The sequence below is a fragment of the Suillus paluster genome (assembly GCF_016628075.1).
Source record: "Suillus paluster strain FC165 chromosome Unknown EDB91scaffold_200, whole genome shotgun sequence".
Classification (NCBI taxonomy): domain Eukaryota; kingdom Fungi; phylum Basidiomycota; class Agaricomycetes; order Boletales; family Suillaceae; genus Suillus; species Suillus paluster.
In genome coordinates this window covers 39,618-51,225 of record NW_024537760.1, presented here as the reverse complement: position 1 = coordinate 51,225, position 11,608 = coordinate 39,618, and the positions used below count along the sequence as shown (strand labels likewise).

Below are 11,608 nucleotides of genomic sequence, written 5' to 3'. Positions count from 1 at the left end.
TCATTCCGACGAGTACAGCGGAATGCTCCAGCACACTGGCGGGCATGGCGGCGGCAGCAGCACAACGATCACGGAAATCGTTGCCGCGTACACTGGCAGGATTTCATGAAAGGCATGACAAATGCCTCGCATGCTGCCAGGAGCGACAAGACCACGATAACCACCAAGAGAGGGAAGATGCCCTGGAGCGATCTCACCCCCAAGGTCAGAGGAGGATGGAGAGGCCTCATGCTTGTGAGCTGTGGCCCTGCTGTCAGGGTTCACCACCACTTTGATTCTGTCGTAGAGATGGTTCAAAAGTATGTGTCATCATTTCGCATATCAACCGCATGCTCACCATTCTGCAGAGACCGGTTGGATTTCGTGGTTGGGTTTGGTGGATCAGGGACTTTTACCGCCCTTAGTAGCATCCATCGTACGGTCATTCGTCGTCGATGCTGGTGTGTTCGGCTGCACAAACGTCTGGTCATCGTTTTGTGACACGATCTCCTCGGCTCAGAGTGTCTTGGATCACACAACTGTTGTGCTGGTGTACGCTGAGGTCGTCAATGGAATACGACAAGTCGAATGTCGTCAGATCGCGAAGAACCTCCCCGGTCTGCGTGCCTTCGGCGGAGATTTCAACTCTTGCGGGACACCGGGGTGTAATCCGTTGCCATCAGACATGCGTGTCTTTAATCGTCTCAAATTGAGACCTAATAATTCAAAGGTGAGTATTCCATGCTTGAAGGGGGTTGCATATTTTAACTGCATTGGCCAGGTGCGCCTGCAGTGCTTGAAATGTGGTTGGAAATCCGCATGGGTGAAGACGGACGAAGACAACAAGCATTTCAAGAGGGTAAACCGGAAAACGGCGCCGCAAGTTTTCTGGCATCATTTTCCGCCTTCTATAGACCTGCAAAACTTTTTCGTGGACTTCACTAAAAGGACGAACGGCGAATCTCAAGCTTCTGCGACGAAAGCCAACAGTAAGGGTAGCAAACGGAAGGGGAGGAAGAATCGCAGTGGAGGCACCTCTGAAATGATCCAAGACTCAGACATGGTGGACGCCGACGACTCGGATGATCTCTTTGCCATGAAGGTCGATGAATGATATATGTGTGCGATGGACGTAGTGAATTACCAGCATAGGAAGCATGCGATAGCGCGAATCTGGCTCATATATACCTGTCCATAAGAGGTCATAGCAAGGACCCGTATTGAACAGATGATTTTGCCTTGCCATACCTGTGGGGTGGGCTGCTCTGAGTTTGATCTTTAATTGTTTCTCCAGTGGCTAACAAGTGACGCGGATAGCCCTTGGCATTACTATGGGACATGTACGCGTTGAATCGACACAGCGCAGACACTCAGTCGAAACACCCGTGTATTCGATTTGTTTCCCTTGGACAGAGCATCCTACATGCAACAAATGACAATATACAGAGCCGTACTACTTCGGATTTTGTGCAATACCGTACCTCATCCACAGATGACGTGTGATATATAAATCCAAAATTCGTAATGTCTTTTTAGAGATTCTTGCCACTACCTATGGAAATACTACCGAGGGTCCCGAATTTATTAGACACTGGAGCGTTTGTGCCGAGTATGATATCAATGCCTGTTTGCACGAATGTAAGCAACACTAAGCAAAATTTGATATTGATGACAACCAAACAAAGCCAAACACAATATGATTGATCACAATCAAACAGTTGTGCCCTTGACCCATCTGGTCTTTTGGTCAAACAGGCATGGCACGCACTAAAAAGAAAGAGAAAGCTGCACGCATCCATAAGAAACCTCCCCACAAGGGCACAACCGCGACGTCCATGGGTACTTCCACCATCAAGAAGCAGGCTAGGGTTGTCATGACTCGCAAATCAAAGATGGTACCCCTGCCACCGAGACCCCTCGCACAACCCATCGGGTCATTTGTAATCCCTACTAACCGTGCCGAAATGATCTTGGACGACTATTCAACTAACCCTAGGTCCTATATCACCTACGGCGCACCGGAGGAGGCACAGGTCCTCTATCCAGACCACCAGCATGCGTACGCCACTTGCAGGGTGCCGGTATTCAAGGGCGGGAAACCGATAGGGTTTGTCCCGCTCCCCTTGCCGTACAGAGGCCTTTGGCTAGATTTATGCTACCACATTGTGTTGTATGCCAAAGTTTGGGCACTTTGGAACCGGGAGACTCAAAGGGGCATGCAGAAGGAGAAAGACATGGCGATCATTTGCAGAAAGAACTGTGGGACGGTACTCGTCACCCACATGCAAGCCAGGCTGCTTGCGGTGGATCACTTGGTGGCAATGCGCCACGACGTACAGCCCGGAGCGGAGCGTGTCGCAGTTCTCGATGAATGGAAGGTTCGGAACCTCCGCGACTGGTTGAACAAGGATTATGCATTCGCCAGGAACGAAGGACGAGAATTCTTGGATGCGGATCCCCTCAGCGACGAAAACAAAGATTTTTTTCGTAAGTCTATCGCATGTCCTCAGATTCTTACATCGCTCACGGCAAATGCAGAACGGGGCTGGGTGGTAGACAAACGGGGCCTATATTTGCTGACGCCCCCTGAGAACACGAACGAGTGGATCAAAGGCCTTCCCGAAGGGTTTCAAAAGACGTTTGACACAATCATCAAGCCGCAGGCCTACGCAGAATTGAAGAAGCCCAGCGAATTTTTTGACACATGGCATGAGGAGGGGGCAGAGTTACCACATCGCTGGCATGAGGGGCATCAACCTTCTCCACTTTTCTGGTCTGCGAAGCAGTGGAAGTGGATGGCCGACGGTGATTTTATCATTCCCATGTTTCTTCTCCTTACTGACACAAGCACTTGTGGCAGGAAACGACATCCAGCAGAAACCCCTCAGCCTTGTTCATCATGTCTTGTCCTCGGACGAACAGTACACAGAATTCGAGGACTTCTTGGCAGACGTGAACTCTATCAGCATCATTCTTTGCCGGGAACCACAGTGGGGTGAAGTGAAGAGGGCCGCGTTAGGGCTCTGGATGGGAGAGATGTCCTGGAGGGAATTTGTGGACGAGTTCAAGAGGCTTTGGGGATTGAAGGGGAGGATCATTGGCCCTTGGCGGACAAAGGGTCCGGTTTTCTCGTCATTCAAGATATATCTCATGTTGACGTTTGGTTCCGTTACAGATGAAAAAAACCCTTTCGATACATTCGAATCTCAGTTGCTGCTTGATGGATACTTGCAGCGGGGGTACGAGATGCCAGATGACGAAGATTGGAATCTTCAAGACCAGATCCTGTGGGAAGGCCTGCGTAGAAATGGCCACATTGGAGACTACGCTGCGGGCTGGCATTGGGTAGTGAGCCAGGTTGTTTTAGTTGGGACGACTGTCAAGGGTGTGTTGAAGGACGCAGGGCCTTGGTGGCATAATTTCAGGCGTAACCAAGGTCGGTGTTATGATGATCATTAAATTGTTTCTGACTCTGATGTCCTGTCCCCAGCGAAACGTGCGTCGGAGGTCCGCGAGGGTCAGGAGAACCAAGGCGAGCAGCCCATGGATGTCGGTGAGGAGGCATTCCAGTCAGACGCAACCCTTGATATAACTAACATGTTCTACCCGGCAAGGTCACTCGAACAACGGTTCATCTGGTCAACAGCGGACTGTCCAGCAAGGAGAAAGTCATGGGCCTGCAGACCAGACGTCTCAGCACAGCGGTGATCATGTTGGGGATCCTCCTGCTGAGCTTGCTGTTGCCCCTATGCACTCCGTAGATTCATCTCCTCCTGCTCCTCCTGCTCCTCCTGCTCCTCCTGCTCCTCCTGCTCCTGCTCCTGCTCCTGCTCCTGCTCCTGCTCCTGTTCCTCCCCCCCCCTCTGCCCCTCCCCATGTTCCAGCTAGACATGGTACTGCCAATGAGGCCATAGTAGATGAAAAGTTGCTGCCTGTCTATAGGGGTTTGGCTGCATATGTTAGGCAAACGGATTCCTTGGAGGGGTATGCATCAACTCTCAAAAACGCCTTCTCTGCCCCCGAGTATGGCACCGCCATTGACGTGTACCTCAAGGAGCTTGGCGCCGTCTCTTTAGAAGGCTACACAGCCAGGCACTTCCGACCGCACGTCCAATCGTTGGTCTCGCAGATCAACGCCATAGGAGCCAGGTTGGAGGCCAATGAGAGGCGGAAGGCCTTGCTATGATTGTGTACATTACATGCTTATACTTGGTTCGTGGTCAGATGGAACGGACATACCAAAAATTGTTACGACCGTCATTTCTCTTTGCCATCCGCAGATAATAGCGCTGTAATGATTGATGGTATAGCACACATTATCAGTGATATTAGAGGATGGAAGTTCAGAGTGAAGTATGGACGGTGTGGGTGAAAAAAAAATCACCTGGACAAAACATGAAAATATCATCGTACTGGTTATGATAGCCGATTGTAGCGCAGCATAAAACGTGCAACATGGACGGAGCACGGATTTATGGATGAAGGACCTTTGGTTATCTACAATTGTATTCATTCGTACACAACAGGTTTGTTGTTGTGATTGTACTTCTGAGGAAGGGCGCAGTAGGTGTACTTTTTGAAGGTGAAACTTTTCTTGATGTCATAGTATGCGGAGTTATAGACCTGGCTTCCAAAGGGGCATGCACTGTGGTCTGGATGAGCTTGGGATTTGATGCTAAAATGTATTGGGCAGCAATTCTGTAAATTCCTCATGTACCTGTCAAGGAGGGAGGTGCGGTCGGACCCGGGAGTTTATTTAGCTTATCCCGTGTCGGACAAAACTAATTAATAGAAACAGAAAGTATCTACTTTAGGTGCTACTGCTACACAGAGTCCCAGTCGTCGTGGACAACACGTATCCACACGTCGCCCACCCAGACACAGTCAGGATGTAGCTGTCATGCGGACTCCCGGCCCTCGAAACAGGTCTCTTTGCTGACCTCTCAGGCGAAACTGGGATGAGTAGGTTCTTGGGACGCATATTCCGCGCTGTAGAGCGTGAACCACCTTATATACCGTGTTTGACGATTAACAAACTTTGAAATATATTGTTCGGCTCTCATGAGGTGACGGGGGTCATCAAATGGCTGGTGTAGGCAGTTTGAACGGTGATTGCTCGTACTTTGAAGTGGTGCAATTTCACACCAGTGCGGCGAAATGTGATACAACGTGTTCCTTTACACTATGCACAACGTCCGATCCCGGTTCTATAGATGAACACGTGCCCTCAGACATCAATTTTACTGCTAAAGCAAGTCATAACCATATTTATAGGCACTGGTGCGGCGAAATGTAATGCAACGTGTTTCATAACACAGCGTATGTAGGTATATGATTTCGGATCACTGCTTCTTTTAGCAGTATTGCAGATGAACACGCATGGTACATGTGCAGTGTCTTGACACGTTGCATGCCAGTGGATCCACGATCTCTTGTGTCCATGATGCGTGAACAACTGTTGCCCACGTGTGGTTTTATGACACATTCATTGCCTTTGTATTACTCTCCATCAATGATCGCGTGCTTGATGGGCTCACTTACATTTAAAATGGCGGCGGTGTGCGTTCGAGTAACATTGTACCTGTGTGGACCCCATCACATTGCAACAGCTATGGCAGACACCGAGCTTGAATCAGCAGCGGCCTTCGTCAACGAGGTTTGTCTCTCACACCATGGACGTAATTGCTGACCACAAAGCCAGGGCTGTCTTGCACCCAGGAGTTCATGGATGACTCAGTCATCCAACTGTGTACGAAGGAGGGCATATTCCCCTTAATTCAGAGGGCATTGGATAATGAGGATGGTATCGCATTCAATGAAGAACCTGCAGTTGCGCCACACGAACGTAGTGTCCCAAATGTCAAATCCTGCATTTTGACTGGCTCTGTCGCTGGGGTTATGGGTGTCTGCCACGAAGACAATGAGATGGAGATGCAGGTGGACTCCGCTTCGCGTAACAATGGGACCCATAAACGGAATGGGAAACGAGATCGCCGCCGCCTGCAGCGCGCCCAGAGTATAACAACATATAAGGCGATAGCTAAACTAGCCAACAAACCCCATACAAAGTCGATTACCAGTAAAGCGTTAGTGAAACACCTGCCTATCGCTCAAGGCGCATACATCGGGAAACCACAGCCTCCAGGTGAGGGCATCCGGAAGCTCGATGATCTGGTGCAACAGGGATTCAAAGTGGTAGAGTGGGATGGATAGTACGTTATATTTTCATTTGGCCTATTCAAAGAGCCCTCACAGATCGATAACACAGCACCCCCCACGTTTTGTTGGATAAAGACAGACGGACTATCGGTGTGCTAGCTGGCCATCCCAAGGATGATGGCTGGCATGATACCGTGGCTGCAGTCTGCACTGCCATGGAGCATGCAAGGGATTGCTGTGCCTTCAGGAGGGAGAATATGGAGCACAGACGAGGTGCCTATCCATGCCTCGCTGTTGGGGTGTCATTTGGAGGTGGTCAAGAGGTGAATCTCCGCACATGCCCCCTGATTGATGAGTCACTAGCTAACAAATTTAGATTCCATCCAACCTTGTGCATGCCGAACAGAATCAAGAGCCACTACAATTGCTCTTGGACCATAAGGCCGTTCAAAGGCTTGCGGGATTTGGAAACAGTAAGTAGTCCACTTCAGTAGGCGATCTGCTGGCTAATGTCCAAAGGTATACTATGTCATTATGCACCCAAGGTGTACCAGCTCTATGCTAACACAAGGAGATCGCTCTTGGAACGACACCCACAATTGGCATGGAACTTTCAAAATAGTGTGTTCTCTGCAGCAACATTCAACTTTGGACCGACCACGGTCACTTTGGATCACACAGATAATCAAAACTTTGCCAGCGGAATGTGCAGCATCACCGCCCTAGGTAACTATGACCCTGCAAATGGTGGTCATTTAGTTCTGTTCGACCTTGGGCTCATCGTTCAGTTTCCACCTGGATCCACAATCCTCATACCCTCAGCCATCCTGCGCCATGGGAATGTGCCCATTGCCTCTGGAGAAAAACGCCTATCCTTCACCCAATACTTTGCAGGAGGACTTATTAGATGGGTTGACTATGGGTTCCAGACAGAAGCTAATTTTAAGAGGGAGAGTCCTTCACTGTGGTTTGCAGCCAACCGTGGGAGGGAGGCTAGGGTTCAGGAGGCAGCGGAATATTTTTCCACTTCTAAGCATGTCGGGCCTGACATATGATATGTGACAAAATCATGTACCTGCTGGAAGGACTTTTCTCACTGCACGTAGCCGCAACTTTCATGCTTGCTGTGGGCAACGGCAAGCTCCACCGCTGCAGTTATTGACCAACTTTGTCTTGTAGTGTTTTTCAGTACCACAATAAAACATCCAGTAACATCGAGTTCTCGTTTTTGAGGACTAGGTAGAACGATTAAGGATACATGAACGTATGAGGACTTTTCAGGTATATTGGCTCCTCCTGCTCATCTAGGGGCTGAGCAGCATCACTCCCAGGTCAAACATGTTCATGATTAGTTGATGAATTAATACATGTCATGGCAGATTAACCCATCAAATGTGCCTTCCACAATGTTACATCACTCCATGCTACATGACGTGCATTGTCTGAATGCAACAAATCTCCTACAAGTTGGATTGACTTTAGTGCAGTGAACCGTAAGTCTGTACTTCATTTTTATACAGGGTTGAAGCATTCACATGGGGATGCGACAGGAATCAACCACAAGATTAATACAGTACATGCCATGCGTCGTTAGAATGTGAGCCAAAAAAAAAGTAAGTACTGGTGACCATCACAGGAGGGACTTCGAGGACTTGTGTGCCTCCAACCTGGCTCCAACTGTGCTAATGTGTGCTATGAAAGATTCCACGCGTGCCTTGAATGCAATAGCTTTGAATTCGCCTCGCGGGATGGAGCCGAGATCATGGAGATACTCGGCAATGCCTGGCTGATACTCTGGGGCAGCATACGCTTTCCTCAGCGATGACGAATACATCTCCAAGGTCTCGCCCCTCGAAACATACCCAGCCAAACCAATGTGGACAGCCTGGTGTTCCATCCCTAACCTGACACTAGAAGAACTGGCAGAAGCGTGAGAGCCACCCGGCGCTGGCAGAGGAACGCGGATGGAGGCGGTGGAATGACCTCCATCGTCCATTGGAATAGGGATAGGTGCTGCAGCTGGGGGAGCAGGAGGGCCCGAGTCAGCAGGGCCGTCAATGGCATCAACTTCAATAGCCATATGGGCAGCAACATCTTCAGCTGGAATGGGTGGGACGACAGGAGGAGGCCTGATGGCACCCTCAGCAAAAGCACCACCAGTTGCAGCTCCACCTTAGGAGGTATAACACGTTAGTTATCGACGGTGGGTTAAAAGTATGGTGTTTCCTCAATGGAAGATGTTGTGGATCCATCACCGGACCTTTCAACATCCATGACATGCTTGCCTTTATTGTTGATGGACTGCGCCGCCGCCGAACGCGCTGGGAACTGCGCATGAGAGGCAGAAGTAATCTCAAGAGAGTGCTACCGCTTACCCTGGTAATCGACCCACATTGGCCCCGCATCCTGCAACGCCTGCTTGACTGTCTTTCCCTCCATGCTTACCTCATTCACAACCCATGTCCACCCATCACGGAGACCTTTGATGTCAGAAATTCTTCCCAAGCCCTCCCACACGATCGAATCTTCATCACTCCAGTTGGCTTCGGCGTCCTCATACCCCCGGCGTAAGTATCCCTTGAGGAGTAATTCAGCTTCGAAGGTGTTGAAAGGATTGTTGGGCACTAGAATAAAACCAAATGTTGATATATGTCTTAAGGGGACGGTGGAGATGCCCGTGCCTGTGCTTTGCCAAGGGCCGATCGGCCTTCCCTCAAATAACCAGATCTTCTTGAACGATTCCACAAACTCCCTCCAAGTCATCTCCCCCCTCCAGAGCCCAGCTGCGTTCTGCACCGCCAAGTCCCAATCAGGTCTGACACACAAGATATTGGTGAGACATCTGATGTCCGTGACAAATTCATCCATGTGCTCATACTCTTCTTGGTCAGTGGACAGTGCATAATGCACAAAGTGGAAGGGCTGGTCCCAAAAGTCATTTCCTGGCGAATTTGAAGAGCTTAATACTTAGAAGTAGTAATATAGAATAACTGTCTCACCTGCGACCATCCACTCGAACTGTTTCTCTGACCAGTAGAGAGGAGTTGGTGCATGGCCCTCGTGCCAGCGTTCTGGTAATTCTGCACCTTCCACATATCGAGTCTCAAAGAATTTGCTGTGATTCTTTAGTTCGGCATACGCCTGTGGCTTGAGGATGTTGTTGAACGTCGTCTCGAAGTTTACAAGACGGCCTTGAGTCCATCCCTGCGGGCGCGTCATAACCTCCAGACCCTCATTGTCCTCGTCCCAGCCTTCTTCTGCAGAATTCGCCTGTAAGCAATGGAAGAATATATATGTCGATATGATGGACTTACTGAAAAATGCTTCATTTTCTGAGCACAGCGGGTCTGCAGTCAAGTGATGCGGTCCTTCTTTGTTGGCCTCTCCGAAATCCTCGTTCAGCCAGTCTCGAAGAGACCTAACCTTCCATTCGTCCAGAATCGGTACCCGCTCCTCACCGGGCTTGATATCGTAACGCAGACCCACCAGTTGGTCCACCGCGAGGAGCCTGGCCTGCATGTGTGCGACAAGCACGGCCCCACAGTTCTGTTTGCATGTCTTGGCCATCTGTTTCTGCTTGTTAGTGCCCCGCTTGGTCTCCTGGTCCCAATGTTTCCATCCCGTAGTGAACAAGACTACACTGTAGCATAAATCTAACCATATTCCCTGGTACCTACTTGGCAGTGGTACGTATCCTATTGACTTCCCGCCTTTGTAGACAGGTACCCGGCAAATGTCATACTGCCCGCCATCTGGATCTATAGCATTGATATTTTCTGGGGGCCCGTAGGTGAATTGGATGCGAAGGTTGGTAAGGGCGTCCTCCATGATGAATTCTGCATGGGTAGTCGGGATTTCAAAGGATCTGATGGCATTTGCCAGTACTTTTGGCGGCCGCGGCCACTTCTTTGATGCGGCACTCATGACGGCCAACGCACGCTTCTTGATGGTTGAGCTGCCTTTAGACTTGATGTTTTTTTGGGGCTTGTCGGAAGAGCCCTTTGGGAGGCGTTTTGTATTGGATTTGGTGCGTGCCATAATGGTGTATAAAGATGCGGATTGTGGTACCAACGCAGGTCGTAGGGTTTAAAACACATCCCAAATTTGGTGTTGTTTGGTTGTGGCTGATGTGTGCTTTTCTATAGTGCCGTGGGCTAGTGGACCACCAACTTTGTGCAACGCTTTTATAAAATTCAAAAGAAAAGAGGAATATTTTTCCTCTTGTAGAAATGCTCTATTTACTGGTCTGAATCGAGCCTCTAGAGAGATTTGTCATTGCTAAAATTCTGAGCGAGATAAAATCTGAAACCGCTACTGATTTGGCGTCTAGTCAAATACACGAGCGACGGCCTTCGGAATGCGCCCGTGAGACTTGTATTTTGTCGAACTGAACTCCTTTACATGAGCTTCTGCCTCGTTTGTGCCAAGCCCCAATCTGCATGTCTCCATCCACCGGTACATGCGGTGTTCCCAACGGCGAATGACCTCCAGGTTCACGGACTCCATGGCCTTCGGCATATTCTCCTTTAGTGTGTCATATGTGTAATCACAGTTTTCACGGAGATACCTCTTCACGACTCCCCAAAAGAACTGGATAAAATTAAGTTTACAATGAAACTTCGGTAATAAAATGCAAAGGTGGCCAGCTGCTTCCTGAACAAGAGATTTCTGCTGCTGGAAGTCAGGCTGATGTACGAGGATTCGTTTATTGCAGCAGTCTGTTTTATCCGAGTCGTATTTGCTTGGACATTGTCCTAGCAGATTTTATCGGTAGACCGCGTTCCATCAGGATGTCTCCCGAGTCGTGCACAAGCAGCAGCAGCAGCTTTATTGTGCTTGAAGTCATGGAAATAGACAAATCATTGTGAGACAATGTGTACATTTGTTGCTTGTTCATTCTGTCACTCATATGTACATACTACATGAAGTTCCTAGTAGGAGAGCGTAAAGACCCGAAGATTTCGTGTCTAAATTGAGGGTAAAAAAAATTAGGCCGATGTGTCATCTGCACAAAGTTAGCTGGTGGTACACTAGTGAACGGCAGCATAGTAAACTCCGCCCCAGTCCTACTTGACCAATGATAGGCTATCTGTGCATTGGAGGGATTGTATGTAGATTTACCTCAATCACTACATGAACATAGGCAGCACAGTCCTGCGCCAACTTAATCTTTAAGCCAGGCATGTAAGGGGTAAAATTACAAATATGAATCCTAAATGTCCAGAGGTGTCTACTAAGCAGGAGACCTAGCAATGAGCGGATCAGTCCCTGTTGCAGTGGAAAAAAATAACATACAGGTAAGCGATGTGCACCATAGACGCCATGCGGGGCAACATAGAATGACAGAACCCAATGACCCCTGAGTCACAACGTAGGGCCTGGCTAGACCCAGCGTAAGCTCTGCAAGGGAGTGAAGGGATTTGATGGCCATTCTGTGCTGGCGCCCTACAATGCCAAAATAACATGCCAA

At 49.2% G+C, this 11,608-nt stretch overlaps 4 protein-coding genes across 4 annotated transcripts; 3 read left to right on the top strand and 1 right to left on the bottom strand.

The window, feature by feature from the left end:
* Positions 1–99: 99 nt before the first annotated feature.
* On the top strand, positions 100–1,093 carry EDB91DRAFT_1088494 (uncharacterized protein; the record flags this gene model as incomplete). Its single annotated transcript, XM_041316455.1, has 4 exons — positions 100–234; positions 287–299; positions 348–709; positions 761–1,093. Coding segments are annotated over 4 exons (843 nt in total), but the record flags the coding sequence as incomplete, so codon positions are not given.
* A 643-nt stretch (positions 1,094–1,736) lies between these two features.
* Positions 1,737–4,165, top strand: EDB91DRAFT_1256573 (uncharacterized protein; the record flags this gene model as incomplete). The annotated part of the gene is made up of 5 exons (XM_041324186.1): positions 1,737–2,466; positions 2,518–2,784; positions 2,840–3,415; positions 3,470–3,532; positions 3,594–4,165. 5 exons carry the CDS (start codon positions 1,737–1,739, stop codon positions 4,163–4,165), a joined length of 2,208 nt encoding a protein of 735 aa, XP_041169260.1.
* A 1,425-nt stretch (positions 4,166–5,590) lies between these two features.
* Positions 5,591–7,193, top strand: EDB91DRAFT_1088492 (uncharacterized protein; the record flags this gene model as incomplete). Its single annotated transcript, XM_041316454.1, has 6 exons — positions 5,591–5,635; positions 5,677–6,191; positions 6,248–6,461; positions 6,515–6,611; positions 6,775–6,864; positions 6,898–7,193. 6 exons carry the CDS (start codon positions 5,591–5,593, stop codon positions 7,191–7,193), a joined length of 1,257 nt encoding a protein of 418 aa, XP_041169259.1.
* Positions 7,194–7,768: 575 nt separating this feature from the next.
* Positions 7,769–10,176, bottom strand: EDB91DRAFT_1256571 (uncharacterized protein; the record flags this gene model as incomplete). The annotated part of the gene is made up of 5 exons (XM_041324185.1): positions 7,769–8,310; positions 8,394–8,459; positions 8,514–9,080; positions 9,138–9,395; positions 9,453–10,176. 5 exons carry the CDS (start codon positions 10,174–10,176, stop codon positions 7,769–7,771), a joined length of 2,157 nt encoding a protein of 718 aa, XP_041169258.1.
* Positions 10,177–11,608: the final 1,432 nt, after the last annotated feature.